This window comes from Protopterus annectens, chromosome 14.part0 (assembly GCF_019279795.1).
Source record: "Protopterus annectens isolate FY-2018-M chromosome 14.part0, PAN1.0, whole genome shotgun sequence".
Taxonomy (NCBI): Eukaryota; Metazoa; Chordata; order Ceratodontiformes; family Protopteridae; genus Protopterus; species Protopterus annectens.
The window spans coordinates 771,841,248-771,859,169 of NC_056748.1; the positions used below are offsets into that span (position 1 = coordinate 771,841,248).

Consider the following 17,922-nt stretch of genomic DNA (forward strand, 5'->3'; position numbering starts at 1 on the left):
CTTCGTGTCTGGTTCTGTGACAGAGGAATGAAGCCCTGATAAACCTATGCAGGCAGAATGAATAAGCAGCTCAGATGCTGGAACAGTCAGAGAGGGGAGGATGGGACCGAGAGCATTAAACTCTTGCCCATCCTAGAAGAAAGCTAAGGTGCATAGTGGCTTCTGACTGCTCACATGCAACTAGATGCTTTCATGAAACTAGTGGCAGTGGAACAGGGCGATGCATGTTTTGCAGTCCAGAACCGGTGACTGTAGCCCTATTAAGCATGTGTAGATGTAGCAGTAATGTGAATAATACTTCTGCAGTGACTCTATCTCATGTCAGTGGGACTTCCAAGGTGGCTGCACACTGAGTAATAGCTTAATTTTAGCTCTCCCAGTGTGAAAACAGAAACAGAGCCAGTGAATTTGTCATTTTGGGTAAATGTCAGTTACTGGCTGGTAGGTGCAGTGCCTGGATGCCTGCAAAGAAGAATTTTAGCTAAATAAAGAAAATCGACCACAAAAGGTGAGGAGAAAACAGTCTGGGAAGAATCTTGCAGCTGTTCAGCAAAAAGCATTTCAAGCTCCTGCTTTGGTGCATGACATTACTTCTAGCAATATAGAGGAAGAGAGAAGTCATGTGTTCAGAGCAGATTAAAATAAACACTGAAGGAGTTTATCCACAAAAGGCTGGAAGAAATGGAAGAAGATTTAAACAAATATTTAAATGAACTAATAAAACTGCAAAAATCAGTGGTCGAAATTAAGAACGCTGGCAGAGTATGAGGTTTCTCAAGAATAGGTGTTTCAAAAAATGGTAGAATTGGAAGATAATCTTGCGCCTTTCCCTACGTGTTCTTTCTGTTGTACCGGAGAAACTGGAAGGAACAGACAGTTTAATTTTATGAAAGCACAAATAAGCAACTGGACTGGTATTCCACAACAGGAGTAGTTAATTGAAGAGGTGCATTGTGTGTGTGATCCGAAAATGTCCATACGAAAGCAGCCAAGACCTATTAATAGTAAAGATGCGATCTTAACAGCAGAAAGAATAGATTCTGACAAAACTGTAGCAGAAGGACAAAAGACCAAGCGTTGTTTATAGAAAATTATTACTCACTGTACATTAGGCAGAAGAAAGTAAATTATTCCAGCAATTGGATAATGAGAAGCATGTGTGAGATTTAAGCTGCTGTATCTAGCTATTTTAAGAATATTTTTCTTGGAGAGTCAAAAGTCCTTATTTAATGCAGAACATAAACATGCTAAGGAGGAAGTAAAACAAATGCCCAAATAAGTGAGCTGTCATACAGAATGGGAGTCTGCTTCTTATTCTGGTAATTAATAAAGCTCATAATGACCCTATACCAGTGAAATCTTTACCAGTGTTCCAAAAGAAAAAGCTTGAGAAATGGAAAGAGCACAGGGGTTGAAGAACCAGGAGTATGTTGGAATTGAACCAGAAACTGGTGTTAGGAGAGAGAGATCAAGTAAATGTGAGATGATAAAGCATTCACAAGTAAATGTGAGATGATAAAGCATTCACAACATTTGTGAAAGATCTTTGAACAAAAAAACTGAAAGTATTGGGCTTGTTTGACTTTATTAAACTTGTATAAGACTCCAAAGTATATGCTGCTACTTCATGTCATTAAAGAGAGGGGAAGAGGAAGGAAAGATGCAACTGTAATTGAAACTGTTTTTGTTAACAGTATTTTTATAAATTGACGTATACTACATGTTTCAAAAGAGAACTGGGTTTAGTGTTTGGGTTTAGTGTTGTTTGGGTTTAGTGTTGTTTGGGTTTAGTGTTGTTTGGGTTTAGTGTTGTTTGGGTTTAGTGTTGTTTGGGTTTAGTGCTGTTTGGGTTTAGTGCTGTTTGGGTTTAGTGCTGTTTGGGTTTAGTGCTGTTTGGGTTTAGTGCTGTTTGGGTTTAGTGCTGTTTGGGTTTAGTGTTGTTTGGGTTTGACCAAGGAAATCCACTGGGCCACGAAGAGTCTGTTTTCAGTGGAGGCCTGGGGAGAAAAGCTCCAATGAAGAGTTAGAGAAAATAGCATATACAACCAGTTGCTGAGAATATAGTGTCCAATATGTGGTCCCCAAAGAATTACTGAACGCTCAATCCTGACCCCCAAATTAGAGACCAGAAGCCCAATACCCCACATTACCGAAATACCAGAAGCGTGAAATTCAATATCCCAATTTTAAGGGATATTGAATTAGCGCTTCTGGTATTGCGGTTCAGGTAAGTATCTGTGTGTAAGTGTGTTTGTGAGGGGCTTTAGTGTATGTTAGTGTGTTGTGACTGTAAGTGTGTGTGTGAGGGACTGTTATGTGCGCATGTGAGTCTGCCTTGCATGTGTTCGATCTAGGAGTTAGAATATTAAAGTGGGGGGGTGCAGGGGGGCTTGTGTCCCTGCTTATTAACTATAGTGTAGGATTATTTGTTTGGGTTTAGGGGGACACTGTGTGTACTGTGTGTTGATCGTTCCATTTTGTATTTCGCGCTTTTGGTCCATCTGTCTTCTCGTCTTTCGGGTATTTGGTCTCTGGATTATGGGCGTCTGTCTTGAGGGTTTTCGGTCTTTCGTAGTGAAACCCCAATGTGATATTTTTGATGCTGACCATTGTAAATTTCTTTGCTTTTTTGCAAGTTAAGGTGACAGTATGAGAGAGAGGGGACTGGGTGCAATAGGTGATTGTCACATTAGGGTATAGTGGGGTAATTTTAGAGGTAGTTGCAGAGAGGGTGGAGAGGTTGATGGATAGAGGGGAAGGTTGTTGGGGAGTGGTGTGGGCATATCCATTTAGAAGTAAGATAGAACAAGAGAGTTGAATTTAATGTGGTCCTGGGTATTGCAAAGAGTGGGAGGGAGAGAGTTCCATAGTTTAGAAATAGAGCAGAAAAGTAGGAATTGGCCAGGGGGTCATGATGGTTTGTAGATCTGTAGGTTTTGTTTTTCTGATCTGTGAGCGGCTGGAGATGTAGGGGTTTAGTTCAGTAGAGAGAGGGGCAGCTAGTAGGTTTGTGGATGAGCTTGTGGGCATTGGCAAGTTTAAGCAAGGTCAGGTAATTGGGAAGTTCGGGCCACCGTAGAGTATGGAGAGAGTGGCAGTGCTGGGTGGAGTTTTTAGAGTTGGTAGCAAATTTACTTATTTTAGTATAGCATGATTCGAGCTTGTGTTGTAGACTGAGCTGGAGATAATTTAACAAGGGGGTGCCATACATAAGGGAGGGGGAGTTGGTAGGAAGGAATCTGTTTTTCTTAATTTGGATTGAGACCCTTTGCTTGATCTAATGACAAGTTTTAAGGAGAGGAGAAGCAAAGTAAATAAAAGAAAATAGAATGTAATTTTTTTTCTTTAGCAAATGTAATGTTCACAGTGCAACATGAGAAGCTTGTAGCTAAAGGCAGCTGTGTATCTAGTTCTCATGTTTCTATGGGAGACAAGCTGATAAGGGCAATAAAAACAAAATAGTAGAAACAGGCTGTACCATGCATGGATAACCTTTATAGGTCATTTCAAGCCTGTGAGTGTAACTGTCAATCTGGGACCATTGTTCCTGTAATGAGGGTTAAACTTAATTATTTGAAGATAGACATAGTTTGGCATGTTGTATTTAATAGGTTATGGGGGTGGTGTTTTTGTAAGAATGAAAACCCTCAAACAAAAAGTTATGTAAGACGTAACATAGGTTCAAATAGGGCAGGAAATAACTGTATAAAAGATCAGCCAGCCAAACATTAGTATTTGTGCATGCGAGACAAAATCAGAAATTAGATATTAAAATAGAGGTTATTCCCACCTGTTTATTGTAATGGCATTTTCCATATTATATTTGAATGTGAATGGTCTCACAGGTACATATGAAAAGAGTGGTGAACTCTATTAAAAATTGCAGAGTGCAAATAGCTATGCTACAGGAGACGCATTTAGAAATAATTGACCATGTGATTTGATAAAGGATTTCAGGATGATTATTCAGCAGAATATCCGGGGCTCTGGAAAGGATGAGCACTTTAATTACTAAGAGGAGTTCCAATAGTGATACAAGAGGGGGGGAAAGATAATGGCAGATTTATGGTAGTAAGGGACTACTAGCAAGGGGGGATTACTCTTGGCATGTATTTATAATCCACCTAAAACTGATACAGTGGATCTTAAAATTCTGGGAGAAGTAATCTGCTTTCAGCAGGGAATATTACATGTATGTAGGTACTGGAATTTGATTTGCAGCAGTAAGGGAAGGTGCATCTGGGGGACCTAGAAGAAAAAATTTAACAAAAAAATGTAGTATTTGGAAGAAATTTATGAAAATGAGTGGTATGGAAGATGTGAATTCAGTAGTAGGAGCTCTGAGAGAATTTGCATATTATCCAAGGTACAAAAACTGGTTTAGGCTAGTCAGAAATTCTATTTTACAGGAACATATGCATTTACTTGAAAGGTCTAGTAACTATTTCAGATCACATGCCAATAATAAAAATTCAGGGTAGTTAAAATTGAGACGCTGCTTCTTCCCCACCGGTCTTTTGAGCAGAATGGAACTTAAGGAATGGATAGTGGAAATTTGAGAGTTATCAGGTAAGATCGAAATTTCTTAAAATATAGTCAGGGAGTGGATCAAAATGGAAGTGGAGTTTAAAATATGATTGAAATAAAAGAAAAAGAAATGGGTTGAGAAGTAACTAGATTTTGGAGAGGCTGGCAAAGGTTATAGTAATTGCAGAATAGGAGGAAATCTTACATAACAAGAAGAGGTGCAACTGCAGAGTACTATAGAGAAAGTAAGAGACTTGTCTCTGTAATATGCACGAGTTTTAGAAAAACTGCTGTTAAGCATTTGTGCTCTGAAGTTTGTTGCTTATATCACAACAACTCCGGCAACATAAAGTTAAAAGGGTTGCTACCAAGCTTAGGAGCCTATGACGAGGAACATAACTAGAGATCATGTAGAGATATTGTAAATATTTTGGAAGTTATGAAAATCTGTATAAAGCAGAGAAATGTGGAAACAGAGAAAAAGTACAAATGGGAAATGTTTTTTTATGGAATAATTAAATATGCCAAGGTTAGAGGTACATGAGACTTGGTTATGAACCGGTTAGGAGGAGATGAGATTATAATGGTGATGTATAGGCAGTCTGCAGGAAAGTCTCCAGGAATGGATGGCATTCCTGTGGACATTTTGGAAGCTGGGGGGAAGGAAATGATTAATATCTGGAAGGTTTTGTTTAACAGTAGTTTTAAAAGAAGCACCAACATTCTGGAAGAAAGTTGTGGTGGATGTAATACCTTAAGATGTCAAGTCCCATTGGGTCCAGTTTCATATAGGCCCATTCAATTCTAAACCATGATTACAAAGAGTTTACGATTTTTAAGCCATTATAGATGTAAAGGTGATGCCAAAATTGGTATATATGGATCAACATTAATAGAACAGTTAAGATCCAGAGGGAAGCAGTATGTAATAAAATTCCACTGTTATTGGTGGGATTTACTGCAGAAAAGCATTCAGCATTCCATGAGGATATATGAGGAAATCAGAAGTGAACGTTGAAGTGGTGGGTTCCTCTATGTTGAGTTCAGTTTGAGCAGAGGAACCAGGCAGGGTTGTCATCTTTTCCTCCCCCTTATCTGCATTATATTTAGAAATATTGGCAAAGAAAATAAGGGACACAGAAATTCAAGGAAATAATTTAGTATGGTAATCAAGAAAAGGTAGCTTTATTTGCAGATGGTATTTTATACCTGATAAAAACAGAAATGGATATTTCAGTGTTGTGGAACAGTCTGAGGCAGTTTCAAGTGTTGTCGGGATACAGAATTTAATGAAGGTAAACTGTGTATCCAAACACTAATTGGTTCAACAATACCCATCTTTAAAAATGAATTTAGGAGAATGGATTAAAAAGGATTCTGTTGTGGCAGCTAATGATAGGTGGAAAGAGGCTAAACAAAAGATATACAAAAGCTGAGAAATTGGAAGCTCTGGTTTATGGCTATGGATAGCAAGATACAAGCAGTGAAAATGTTTAGTCCCTTTATTTTTTTACACGGGTCAGGCATGTTTTTATTAACCAGAGGAGAAGTTGTGGATAGCGATTAGAGTTGAAGGATTTTATCTGGGAGGGGAAAGAGGGCAAAAGTCAAGTGGGATAACTTGATCCTTTCATTAGAACAAGGTAGTTTTGGATTACCTGATTTGAAGTGGTATTTCAGAAGTGCAGGTTAAGGCTCCTGTGTATGGCACGAGGAGAAAGTTATAATTCAGTGTGTAAAAGGAAGATTATGAAACCTGAGGAAGCTCAAGAAATGAGGATAGACTCTGAATTGGATGCTGATCCTTAAGGAGAATAACAGTAACTAAACAGAATATTATATTCATAAAGTAGCAGAAAGTATTCCAAGAACTAAGCCAACATGGGACAGAGAAATGAGTTTCTGACAATTGTTATGATTGCAATTAAGGTTACAAAGAATAGTCGAGAGAGCTTGAATTTACTAGAGAAATCTGGCAAAGGAACCAAGGTATGGGAGCAAAGAGAGAGGGAAAGGTGATGGAATGAGAAGAGGCCAAGAGTTCATTTGAACTGCAGGCTAGAGATTACCTTCCCTAGCAAGGATTGATAATGAGAGTATAGTCAAAGATACAGAAATAGGGGGAGCCTAATTGAAAGACCAGCACTGGTAGAGTTAGTAGAATCTAGAACTGAGGTTAGAAAGGCTTGGGGAAGAGAGATTTGATCAATTCACAAAGAAATAATGGGAGGATGTAAGTATGGATTCCAAGTGGGATCTTTAGGAAAGGGTAAGAGCAAATTACATAGAAGGGAACAAGACCTGCAGAATGTTTTGGAGGAGGAATGAGGTTTAAGGTAAAGCAAGAATTGAATGAGCTATGCAATGTCTGACCTGGCAGTGACTGTATAGAAGATTAGACGTGATATATAATTGCACTGAAAGTATGTAAATATGGTATGTTTTAATTTAAATAAATTTATGATTTGCCTATGTCATAAGTGATGATTCTGATTAAGATATTTCTTGTAAAGAAAAAAAAAATCTTATGTCTGTTACCAGTGGTAAGGCTAGGGCCATAGCAAATGCAGTTATGGTCAGGATGCCAGCAAGAGCACAGCTTGTTTCCATGCCTGCATTGATGACCGTTATGTCTGCTCACAAACTGGGAGAGCCAGGAAATAAATGGGATAGATTGTTTGGGAGAGGTTGACTAGTATTCATGGGGGAGTTTTTTTTGAGTGATCCTGGGACGATGGTTGCCTCAGCCCCCCCCCGCATGTCGATGTGATGGGTGAGCTCGTGTCTGGGCAGTCAATGACAAAGCACCTGTCATTAGCGTTACAGGCTTTGAAAAGGGTTGAATCTGCAGAGTTTGTACCACAAATTCAACTGATTGCTGATTTTTTTTTTTTTTTTTTTTTTTTTTTTAATATATTATGTGAATATTTTCAGATTCAGTTTAAGAATAGTATTTGGTCAAACCAGATGCCTAGATAGTCTTCTGGGGCAGTCTGGATAACTTGATTGATTATATTGGGTCATTTTGTAGGGTATTGAAGAAGGAATCCCCATAAGGTTGTATGTGTCTGTTGTGAAGGGCAGGAAGGTCAAGAGCCCAAGTGGCTAATAGTAAGTAGAATAATTGTCAGTATACACTATTGTAGTACCTTAGCGTATATATTTCAACTGTCCATAATTTCTGTGTCCAGTTTTTGCCTGTGCCTTTTTAAAATGTGTGGCTTTACAAATCATTGAATACTGAAGTTACTAAATAGATGCATTAGAATTTCAGACTTGTCTTTAGAAAATGCTTGCAGATGCAAAAATAGTAACTGAGTATTTTAAGAGCAATGTTTAAATTTTGTCCCTATTTTGGCCCTCCCCCCATTATTTTTAGCCTTGTCCAGATTTCCTGTACTATGAGGTTGAGGGTTGTGCCTCTGGCAGATGTCAGACTAGTGAGCTGTGGTTAGCAGCTTTGGCAGTGATGAACCGTTATAGCATTGTAACAGAGTAACTACCAAAATGCAGGAACATTCAATAAACGTTTTGTTTTTTAGAATGTTTGGAGCCGAAGATTGTATTCTGTGGTCAAAGCCCTATCCATATCACCAGAGACTACCCCAGTGAGCATGCTGTTGCCCATTCCAGTAAAGATCCCTGTAAGGTGACATACTGTTACCAGGGTTATTTTTACCCCTTCCAAAAATCATTTGACTAGCTTTTTTTAGAAAGGAATTCTAGTACTTTCAATATTTTTAATTTTCAAGTAGTTTTAAAGTAGTTGAGAAGGAGGACTTTAAGGAAGGGTTGTACTGGCAAGAGTGGTAAAGGACCAAGAATGACCTTCCCAGAAAGATCTCTACTATGGCCACTTTTGAACTTGGATATTGTATTGAGAGACATTACCTTACCAAATTGGTACAGGGGAGTCTGGCTTGAAATTAGTATCTCAAGTCCTGTCAGGACACTGGAACCGTTGGGCTGGCATCATATTGTGATGGTGACAAGCTTCTCACAACTTGAGCTCCTCCTTACCTATAACCCTCGGCTCCTGTTGCCATATCTTGTTGCTGTTATTTAGGCGTCGTCCTGAGAAAGATCGAGCATTGAGAAGTTGTACTAGCTTTTTTAATTGCATTCTTAGACTTTCATTCAACAGTAGATAAAGTGCTGATGAAAATCTTTTCCTTTCCACTTTGTGGCAGTTGTGTGAGCCATAGGGCAGATGTGTAGTATTAGAATGTTTTTTTTTTTTCTTTTTCTTTCCTTCGGCTGCTAGTGTATTTGGACAACTAAAAGTATAGATAGGGAAGGGAAAGACTGGTCTTAAGAAATAAGTCCTGTGATCATAAAACATCTATTGCAGGACCCACATGATTCATGTGTATTTTGTTTAGGGGTATTACACCTTTCCTGCATCTGATCCCTGTATAACAATTTCAGTACCAAGACCTTAGTGGAGAGAATATGTTGCTGGTAAAGGTGTAATCTCCAGCAGCACCATCAGAAAAAATACAAGGGTCTTTGGCGGCACATCTCCAGTATGTGGCCATCTAGTTTGGCACCTCTTCTTGTCTGTGCTGAGGGCTTTATTCCAGAGTACTTCAAAAGATGACTTGGTGTAGGAGGGAGATGCCCTTTGCCTGTTATGACAGCAGTACTGATCCTACCCTTGAGTACCATCAAAGTAGGGAACCTAAGCCAAATATCATTGAAACTCCATCAGGACCAGAGGAGTTTGTAGGTCAAGTTGGTCACTCTTCCCAGAGGAGTCCAAAGATTCCCAATGTAGAACCCCCCCCCCCCCAAGGAAGAGCACATGCAAGAAAAAGTGCCTAGTCTTCCACTTGTCTACAGATTTGGACTACGGTAAGGGTAGAGTTTCCTGAAATCCCTCCTGAGGATCCTTCCTTCACGGGGGTCCTGGAAGTGAGGCAGAGGTGATTTTGGCCCATCTCCTCTGAGGCACAAATTTTGGTGGAGGCCTATAACTGATCTCCCTCAACAACATGGGTAGTGCCTCCCCCAGATAAACTTGGTGATATGGCCTGTATCAAGGTTTGGAAAGAACCGAACATAGTGGAGCCCACCCCATGGAAACAGGATGGGGGTGCTCTGTACTTCCAAAGATGGATCTTAATGGAGCAAAGGACCTCTCCCCATCGTAGTTTCTGCAGTCACTAACATCCTGGAGGAAGCTGAAGTCATCCATCCTCTTAAGAATTTGAGGATTATGGGATAGGCTGGAGAAACTAGTGTAGGCATTTAGTATATTTGCAGTCAAATCTTTAAAATACATGACACTGTAGTTATCTTTAAAAGAAGATATGACTGAAAACATCAGAGTAGCTGAAGCAGTTGCTATTTGGGGAGTTTCACTTTCAATTGGAGTACTTGGTGGCTACAGTGAGTACCATTTCTTCGTTCTCCATGCATTCTGCACATAACACTATGGATGGAGCAGTGAGAGGTGCAGGGTGTAAGGTTTGACTTTGAAGACATGCCCGAGTATGCCTCACAGGTTTCCCAGACCACTTCAAAGCAGACTTTGCCAACACCTTCTTCTGTGGCAGTATGTTACTTAAGCAGCATGTTAAATGCAGGCTATCTGCTTTGAGTAGGAAGTCAAAATGCTCATTGCTGTTAGGTTTAAGTTTGTTGCCCCACAAAGGACTTCTCATCAGAATGGGGTAAGGAACTTACAGCTTTGTAAGTCTCAGTAGCCTAGCAGCAAGGCAGATATTTTTGGGCAGAGGGGAATATGCCTGGATGCACCCTGAGAGGGAGTAGTAGTTCCTTTAACCAGGGGGAATGGGGGAGGTCCTTTTCAAGTTTTTTGTTCCTATGACTCCTGATGATTTGCATTTTAGGCAGTCTGGTGGGGGGGGGCATATCTTCTTACACTATTTGGCATGGATGGCCAGCACAATGGAGTTATGGGTAAGAGATGAATCGTATCCATAAGATGCTTCGCTTCTTGGTAAAAGCTCCAATTCAGACTTCCCAAAAACCACTAGTACCACCCAGGCAAAAGGAAGCAGCATTAAAAGACCACCACCTTTTTCTCAAAAAAAAAAAAAAAAAAAAAAAAAAAAAAAAACTCACACCAATCCAAGAGGTCCCATAGGATCTGGATTCTGCTCCAGATTCTTTAGTGCCCAAGAAGACCAAGGAACTCTGTCCAATCCTTTATCTGAATCTGCTCAATCAATTTTTAAGAGACTTTTTGAATTGGCATGATGCAGTCTATCCTGCCATGCCTCCAGGCAGGGGACTGGATGTGCACTTTGGATCTTCAGGATGGTTGCCCTCATATAAAAATGGACAAAACATACAAGAAGATTCCTTCACTTCCAGGTAGGGACCAGTCATTTACAGTTTGGGGTTGTGCCATTTGTCGTCTTCACAGCCCCCCTGGTGCTCGCCTAATGCATGGCCACAGTTGCGGATCCCATGTGACTTCTAAGAGTAAGTTCTCTGCCTAGACATTTGACTTCTGGTCACCCCATTGATGGAGCAAAGCTATCTTGCTATTTAACTCTGCCTGTGTTTACAAGTCACAGTGAATGTAACCAAGTCCCAGATGGATCCCTTGCAGGATCTTATCCTCATAGGTTGTAATCTCAGTACTTGGAGAGGCTGCGGTGGTGCAGCGGTTAGCATTGTCACCTCACCTCACAGCAAGAGGTTTTGTGGTTTGATTCTTGGAGCACCTTCTCTTTGGAGTCTCCATGTCCTCCCTGTGGTTGAATGAGATGAGATTTAAAGACATGCAGGTAGGTGTGTGTGTGTGTGCCCCTTCTCTGAAGGTTGGGCTCCGGGCTGGCAACTCGACACCATAAAAACTCCACTGCCAATCAGTCTGCGGACCAGTGATCCTCTGTGGCAACCCGTAACTGGGAAGAGCCGAAAGACATTGCTTCGTAATCTCAATACTTACGGGTATTTGGCAGTTCCACAGGAAAGGACTTGCACCCTGATAATAGGTGGCTTTTCTTATTCAGCAAGGTCCACCATTAGGAGTTCATGTTCTCAAGGCTCTAGGTCTCATGCCGGCATCAATACTGTTGGTTCCCAGTGCCATCTTTAGAATGAGGATTCTGTATTGACCTTTTGGTCTAAATTGAGACCAGTCTTCCCAACAGTGTGTTCACCATGTCGGACTTTCTTGCACAGTGAAATGGAGCCTAACGTAGTGGTTGAACCCTGCTAGCATTTCCAGAGTGTTCCCCTTCACCAAGCCTATACCATTTGTAGTGATTACCACAGATGCATTTGCCCTGGGCTGGGATATAGTGTGGGCAAGATGGTTCAAGGCTCGTGGACTGTGGAGGAGGCCTTCTTACACATCAATGTCCTTAAGAGGCTTGCAGTTGTTTATGGATGAAATCTGTCTGGGTGCTGTTTTCGTGCAGTTTGACAACATGGTGGTTGTGTGGTAGTTGAACAAACAGGGGAGAACCCACACTTATGTCTTTGTGCAGAGAACCATTGAGAGCATGGGAATGGGCCCTTATAGCATTGTTTTGTCATTTGTGGATCGGGTGTTGGCCTTTGTCAAAGTTGTATAAGAAATGGGCTTTTGAGGAGTAATTAGCTCATTTGGTACCAGTTTTATTTTTTCAAAAGGGTTTCCAAACCCCATTCCTTTGTAGCTTACCTTCCATGCAAGGCCTTCCTCAAAAGGATTTTTCATTCTAGGCCTGCATTGAACAGACCAGCTCCAGCTTGCAACCTTTAACTTTGTGTTGAATGTCTGTCTGACTAGATCCCCTTAAGGAACTGGCTGCTGTAGTGGAGCTTCTTCTTTTGGAAGACTGCCTTTTTAGTAACCATTACTTCCACTAGAAGAGTTTGGAGATCCAGGCTCTCTTTTTTCTAAACATCTGCACATCACCTTTCAGCAACAACACACTATCACTTGGGACAAAGCCTGCTTTTGTGCCCAAAGTGACTACTCAAGACTAATTTGAGTCCAGATATCCACCTGCTACTAAACACTGTTAATAGTCTTGTCTTCTGGTAATGGGCGCTGGCTGGGTATAGCTATATATTTCGCCAGGTATCTGCCTTATTCTGAGGTAGTATCTTTGTGGTTAGGGGAGACCTCACCATGTTCAGCAGACAATTCTGCAAGGTTACTGTGTTTATTTAAAAAAAAAAAAAATTTCTTAAAAAAAAAATTTTTTTTTTTTTTTTTTTTGCAAGTTTGTGATAAAATAAATCTGTACTGAGTTGTCTTTATATCATGATCCTTTTGTTAGAATGCAGGGACACAAGTTAACTGGTATATCCTTGACATTTGTTTCTGTTGTATCATATTTACTGTCTGACCTTTAACATTACTTGTTTACTACTGTATATTCCTTCCTAGGTTAAAGCAGAGATTCACAGTTGCATAAGTCGTAACATGGAGGTTCTGCGGAGTCGGGAAGTTTGGCTGTTAGAACAGATTGATCTTCTCCAGCTGCTGAAAGAAGATGCAATGCAACAGCAACTGCAGCAGCTTCAGTGGGTGAGAGCTAATGTTTCTGTTGAAATGTGGTGTGCAGAACTTTTTTTGCAACCTGAGAACTGGAATATTTGTTCTGTTGTCTTTCAATGACTTTTTAAAGGCTGCTTCATTTATAGACAACTAGCAATATTTCACCTTTAATTTAATAAATCATGGGGTTTATTAATGCACAGTAATTGTATTTATATTTTCTCTTCCCTACCTCAATATGTTTAGCTGCTGGGACAGCTCGCTTGTCTTATCCATCAGCTTCAGCATCCCCATGATGAAAGCCTTGCTAAGCAAGTCACTGCCTGCCTTGAAAGGTAAGACGTAATTTTGGAGATGTCTTTCAGCACTGGAGGTTTTCTGATATGGTTTCTAATGCACAAATCTTTTGTTGGGTTGTCTTTCTTGCAAGCATATCCATACTTTTGGAGCACTTTGCAGATGCTTATTTCTTGCACCTGATTTTTTTTTTTCTTCACCATCGGCCAGCTTTTCTTCAAGTGGCTTTACAAAAGTGTCAGCAGATCTTCCCAACTGCAGAGCTTCATCTTCTGGCTTTCTCATTGTGGATCTAATAGTTTCCCACTCTTTTTGGAAATAACACTAACGTAGCTGCAGAAAACTTCAGATGTCCTGGGGATTACATTTGCAGTAGAGCTAACAGTTCGGTATCCTGCCAAGGATAGCCATAATGTCTGGCCCGTATACTGAAGCCTGGGTGCCTTCCTCTCATGCTGAATGTCTGATTTGTGAAGGTGCTAGGAGGTATATAAGAGGTATGGGTGCCAAATTACCTCAATTCTCTTGCCACCAGCCCATACACTAAACTCTCACATTAGTTTCAGTTTGGCAGACACACAGTCATGTCATTTCCTTTGCTTTTGGCAGGCAAGTGTATCCATTGGGGAGACCCTTCCTTTTTTCTATTTGTGACTAGAAATTTTGTTTGTAACCAGATGGGAAAATTATAGTGATAGGCAAGGCAAATTCCTTACAGGGACATTCACTCTATTTATTTTACTTGAGCTAGTCATTTGTCCCCCAAGTCCCTACATAGTAGGTTTTCATCTTTGAAAATGTATTTGAAGAATTGGACTCTAGGAGCTTTGCAAGATAAGATGGCTTCTGAGGCTTTTGCTATGATGTTCTTCGTGTTTCACTGTTGCAGTCATAACTGTAAGGGTATTCCTGCCGGCAGGCAGCCCGAGGTCAGCCAGAATTCCAAAGTCTGGGTCCGGCGTCGGCTGTACCAGCAAGTACCCTGACGTCAGAACGTAGAGGTATAAAGCTGACAGCCAACGCCATCTTCTTCAGTCTTTCTTGCCGTGCGGTGGAAAGCAGCTCGCAAGTTGTTGGTTGGCGGATTCCGGACAACGTACTTTGATTGTCGTCGGTCCGAAGTCGTCTTCTCTTCTCAAGCTAAGTACCCCATTGGGGAAACTTTTTTCTTGCTCCTCCGATGTCAGAAAAAGTTAATAATTGTATATTGTGTGGAAAACAAATACCTCATAAAGATTTCCACTCTTACTCTCTCCCTTGCTTGGGCCCTGATCACGATGTTTCTTGCTGACGGTTTTGTGCCAGGTTTTCTCGCACAATTAAGCGTAGGTACGATTGGGCCTTGAATTATTTCGGTAGACGGTTCAATTATAGGATGTCGTCGGATACTTTACCGACAACCGGAATTCACAAGAAACGCAAGGACAAGGATAGGCCTCCGAGGTCCAAACAGGATACTTTACAGCCGGAGCCAGCTTCAGGTTCGGCTGTCATCAGTGAGGCGCTTTTGCAGCCCCTGTCGTCAGCCACTTCGGAACCGATGGCCGACACGGACTCCCATGGGGAGCCAACTAGGCCTAGTACTTTAGCTGCTGCAGGACCTTCGGACGTCGCTCCTTCAGATGGGTCCGGAACCGCTGTGCAGGTACTGGCTTCTGAGGGGGGTTTCAGGCCTTCTCATATCACTATTACTAAAAAGGCAAAGTCAAAGACCCCTGTTAAGCCAAGGGTTTCTTCTCAAGCTTCTTCGGATTCAGCTCCCAAGACCCAGAAGCAATTATTAAAAATGGCTGAAGATTTGCTTACTATGATTAGAGGCTCTCATCCTCCTCCCGAAAAAAGGCCTAGGCAGGATATTCCTTTGGATTCCTCTGATCAGGCTTCTGTGTCTTCAGTCTCTTCCTCTGACCAGGATTACTGTTTTCCTCCCTATGAGGATTCTGATGCAGAGGATTCTATTCCCTCTGCCTCTCCCCCTGAAGTTTTTTTTTTGGGGAGACTTTGCATGAGATGAGAGAGCATTTCCATTGGGAAGGTCAGGATTATTCTGCTACTAAGAAGAGACTTAGCGAGTTTCTCCTTCTCCCTCAACACAGGCCTTTGGCTATTCCTCCTGTTCTTGATATTGTGGATGATGCTTTCTCTGAAGCTAACCTGAATCCTGATTCCTTTCCGCCTGCTCCTTCTAAGCCGGATAGATTTTACAGGGTCCCTGATTCCCATCAATTTTTGTATAAGAACCCTTCTGCAGATCCTGAAATTATTTCTCAGGGTTCTAAGGCTGCTAAGACCGCTTCATCTAAGAATCCTATTCCCTCTGAAAAGGATTCTCGTGCCTTGGACAGATGGGGTAAAAAGGTGTATACTTCTGCTACTCTTTCTATTAGGGCTTTAAATTGCCAGTTTCATATGTTCAAGTATCAGCAATTTCTTTTGTCTGTTTTAAAGCAAAGACTTTCTACTTTTCCTGCATGTGCAGAGGATAAGGAATTACAGGATGTATTGCATGCAACTGAACAAGTTGGCAAGCATAGTTTACATTGTGGTTTTGATGCCTTAGAGGCTTCTTGCAGGGCCGCAGCCTCTGGTACTGTTATCAGGAGACATGCTTGGCTTCGAGAACAGAATTTACCTGAGCAGGTTAAGGCTAAATTGTTGGATGCTCCTGTTCAGCATGATGTTTTGTTTGGGTCTAAGGCTGAGGAGGTTATTAAAAAGATGGAAGATAAAGCGAAATCTATGCAGACTGTTAAAGATTTCTTACAAGTTCAGCCTCCTAGATTTTCTAGAAATTGGCCCTCCAAAAATTGGTCTTTTCCCATGTCTGACAGGCCTCAAAGGGGAAGATATAGACGCTCCTGAGGTCGGGCTCAGGCCTTTTACAGGTCCAGACAATGGTCTGCTTCATCCCCTAGAAGGGGAGAAGACAGATCTCAATCACAAAGGAAGCAAACCCAATGACTCCCTCTGTTGGGCTACAGGTCCTCCTTGCCTGGAAGCCCCTCTCGGAGGAAAACTTTCTCTTTTCTACCAAAATTGGACACATTACCCAAGACAAATGGGTCTTAGACGTGATTTTAAGAGGTTACAAGTTCCACTTTCATACTCTACCAAGGTCTTTCGGTTGGCCAGATCTGCCAAAACATCAATGGTCAGAGGCCTTAAATCAAGTGGACGCTTTATTGGCCATGAGAGCTATAGAACCTGTTCCACTTTCAGAAATGGGAAAAGGTTTTTACTCAAGACTATTTCTGGTCCCAAGAAAACAAAACTCATGGAGACCTATTCTGGACCTTTCAGTATTGAACACCTATCTGGAAATTCCAAAATTCAAGATGCTTACTCTACAACAACTTCCGATGTGACATTGGACTTTGGGATGTGCAAGTAGGCTCCTTTATCAGGCAGGAACGCAGAAAATACCTAAGATTCAAGGCAGGTTTGAGGCATTTTCAATTCTCTGTACTGCCCTTTGGCTTATCTACTGCGCCCAGAGTCTTTACCAAATGCCTGGCTCCAGTAGTAGCTTATTGCAGACTCCAAGGGATTCAAATTTACCCCTATCTGGACGACTGCCTTATTCAGGCAGACAGCAAGGATCATCTTCTTCAACACCTGCAGTTTGTTCAACGTCTACTCCTTCTGGGATTTTCAGTGAACACAAAAAAGTCACATTTGATCCCCTCTCAGCAAATGATTTTTTTAGGAGCTCTTCTAAACACAAGCTCTCAAAGGGCCTTCCTCACTCCAGAAAAACAGTTACAACTGGCCTCAATTTTCAAGACCTTGGCTACTTTAACTCAGCTCACTGCAAGGAAATTCCTGCAGGCATTGGGCTACATGGCTTCTTGCATCCTGTTGATTCCAAATGCAAGGCTTCATATGAGAACTTCAATGGTACCGAAAGAGTGTATGGTCACAGCATTACCACAGTCTGGACACAACAATTCCACTGATTCCCTGCCTCCAAAAAGAATTCCTTTGGTGGTCCAGGGCTTGTGCTTTAAACGAAGGAAACCCTTTTCGTCTGCCTCAACCTTCTCAGATCATAACCACAGACGCTTCGGATTATGCTTGGGGAGCTCATTTTCTAGACATTTGCCAGCAAGGCTCTTGGACAGAGAAGCATCTTCCCTGGCACATCAACTTGAAGGAAATGTTGGCAGTCCAAAATGCTCTTCTAGCCTTCCAGAATCTCTTGCATCCAGGGCCTCTTCTGGTTCGTACAGACAACACCACAGTCATGTGGTACATAAACAAGCAAGGGGGCTCTCACTCTTACCCCCTCTGCAGACTAGCCATGAGTTTATGGGACACAGCTCTAAATCTGAATCTGCATCTTCAAGCTCAATTCATTCCAGGAAAACAGAATCTTTTAGCAGACAGCCTAAGCAGAAACTTGTCGGATCCTCACGAATGGATGCTGGACCCCAACTTGTTCAGCAGGATTACTGCAGTTTGGGGTTGTCCTCAGATCTGTCTGCATCCCATCTCAAGCATCAGTTGCCTCTCTTTTGCACCAGGTCCTTCCACAAAACAGCGTGGAAAGTGGATGCCCTGTCATTCAGCTGGAGGAATCTTTCAGGATATGCCTTCCCTCCTCTTCCTCTTCTGCCTCGGGTGTTACT

General features: G+C 41.5%; 1 protein-coding gene across 5 annotated transcripts in view; it reads left to right on the forward strand.

Moving 5' to 3' along the window:
- Positions 1–17,922, forward strand: part of NCOA4 (nuclear receptor coactivator 4) — a 248,031-nt gene that overhangs the window by 93,094 nt on the left and 137,015 nt on the right. For all 5 annotated transcript variants that reach the window (XM_044056514.1, XM_044056509.1, XM_044056513.1 and 2 more), the window contains exons 3-4: positions 12,887–13,027; positions 13,244–13,332. In XM_044056514.1, coding sequence (XP_043912449.1) covers positions 12,887–13,027; positions 13,244–13,332 — 230 coding nt within the window. The remainder of the gene's footprint in view (positions 1–12,886; positions 13,028–13,243; positions 13,333–17,922) is intronic.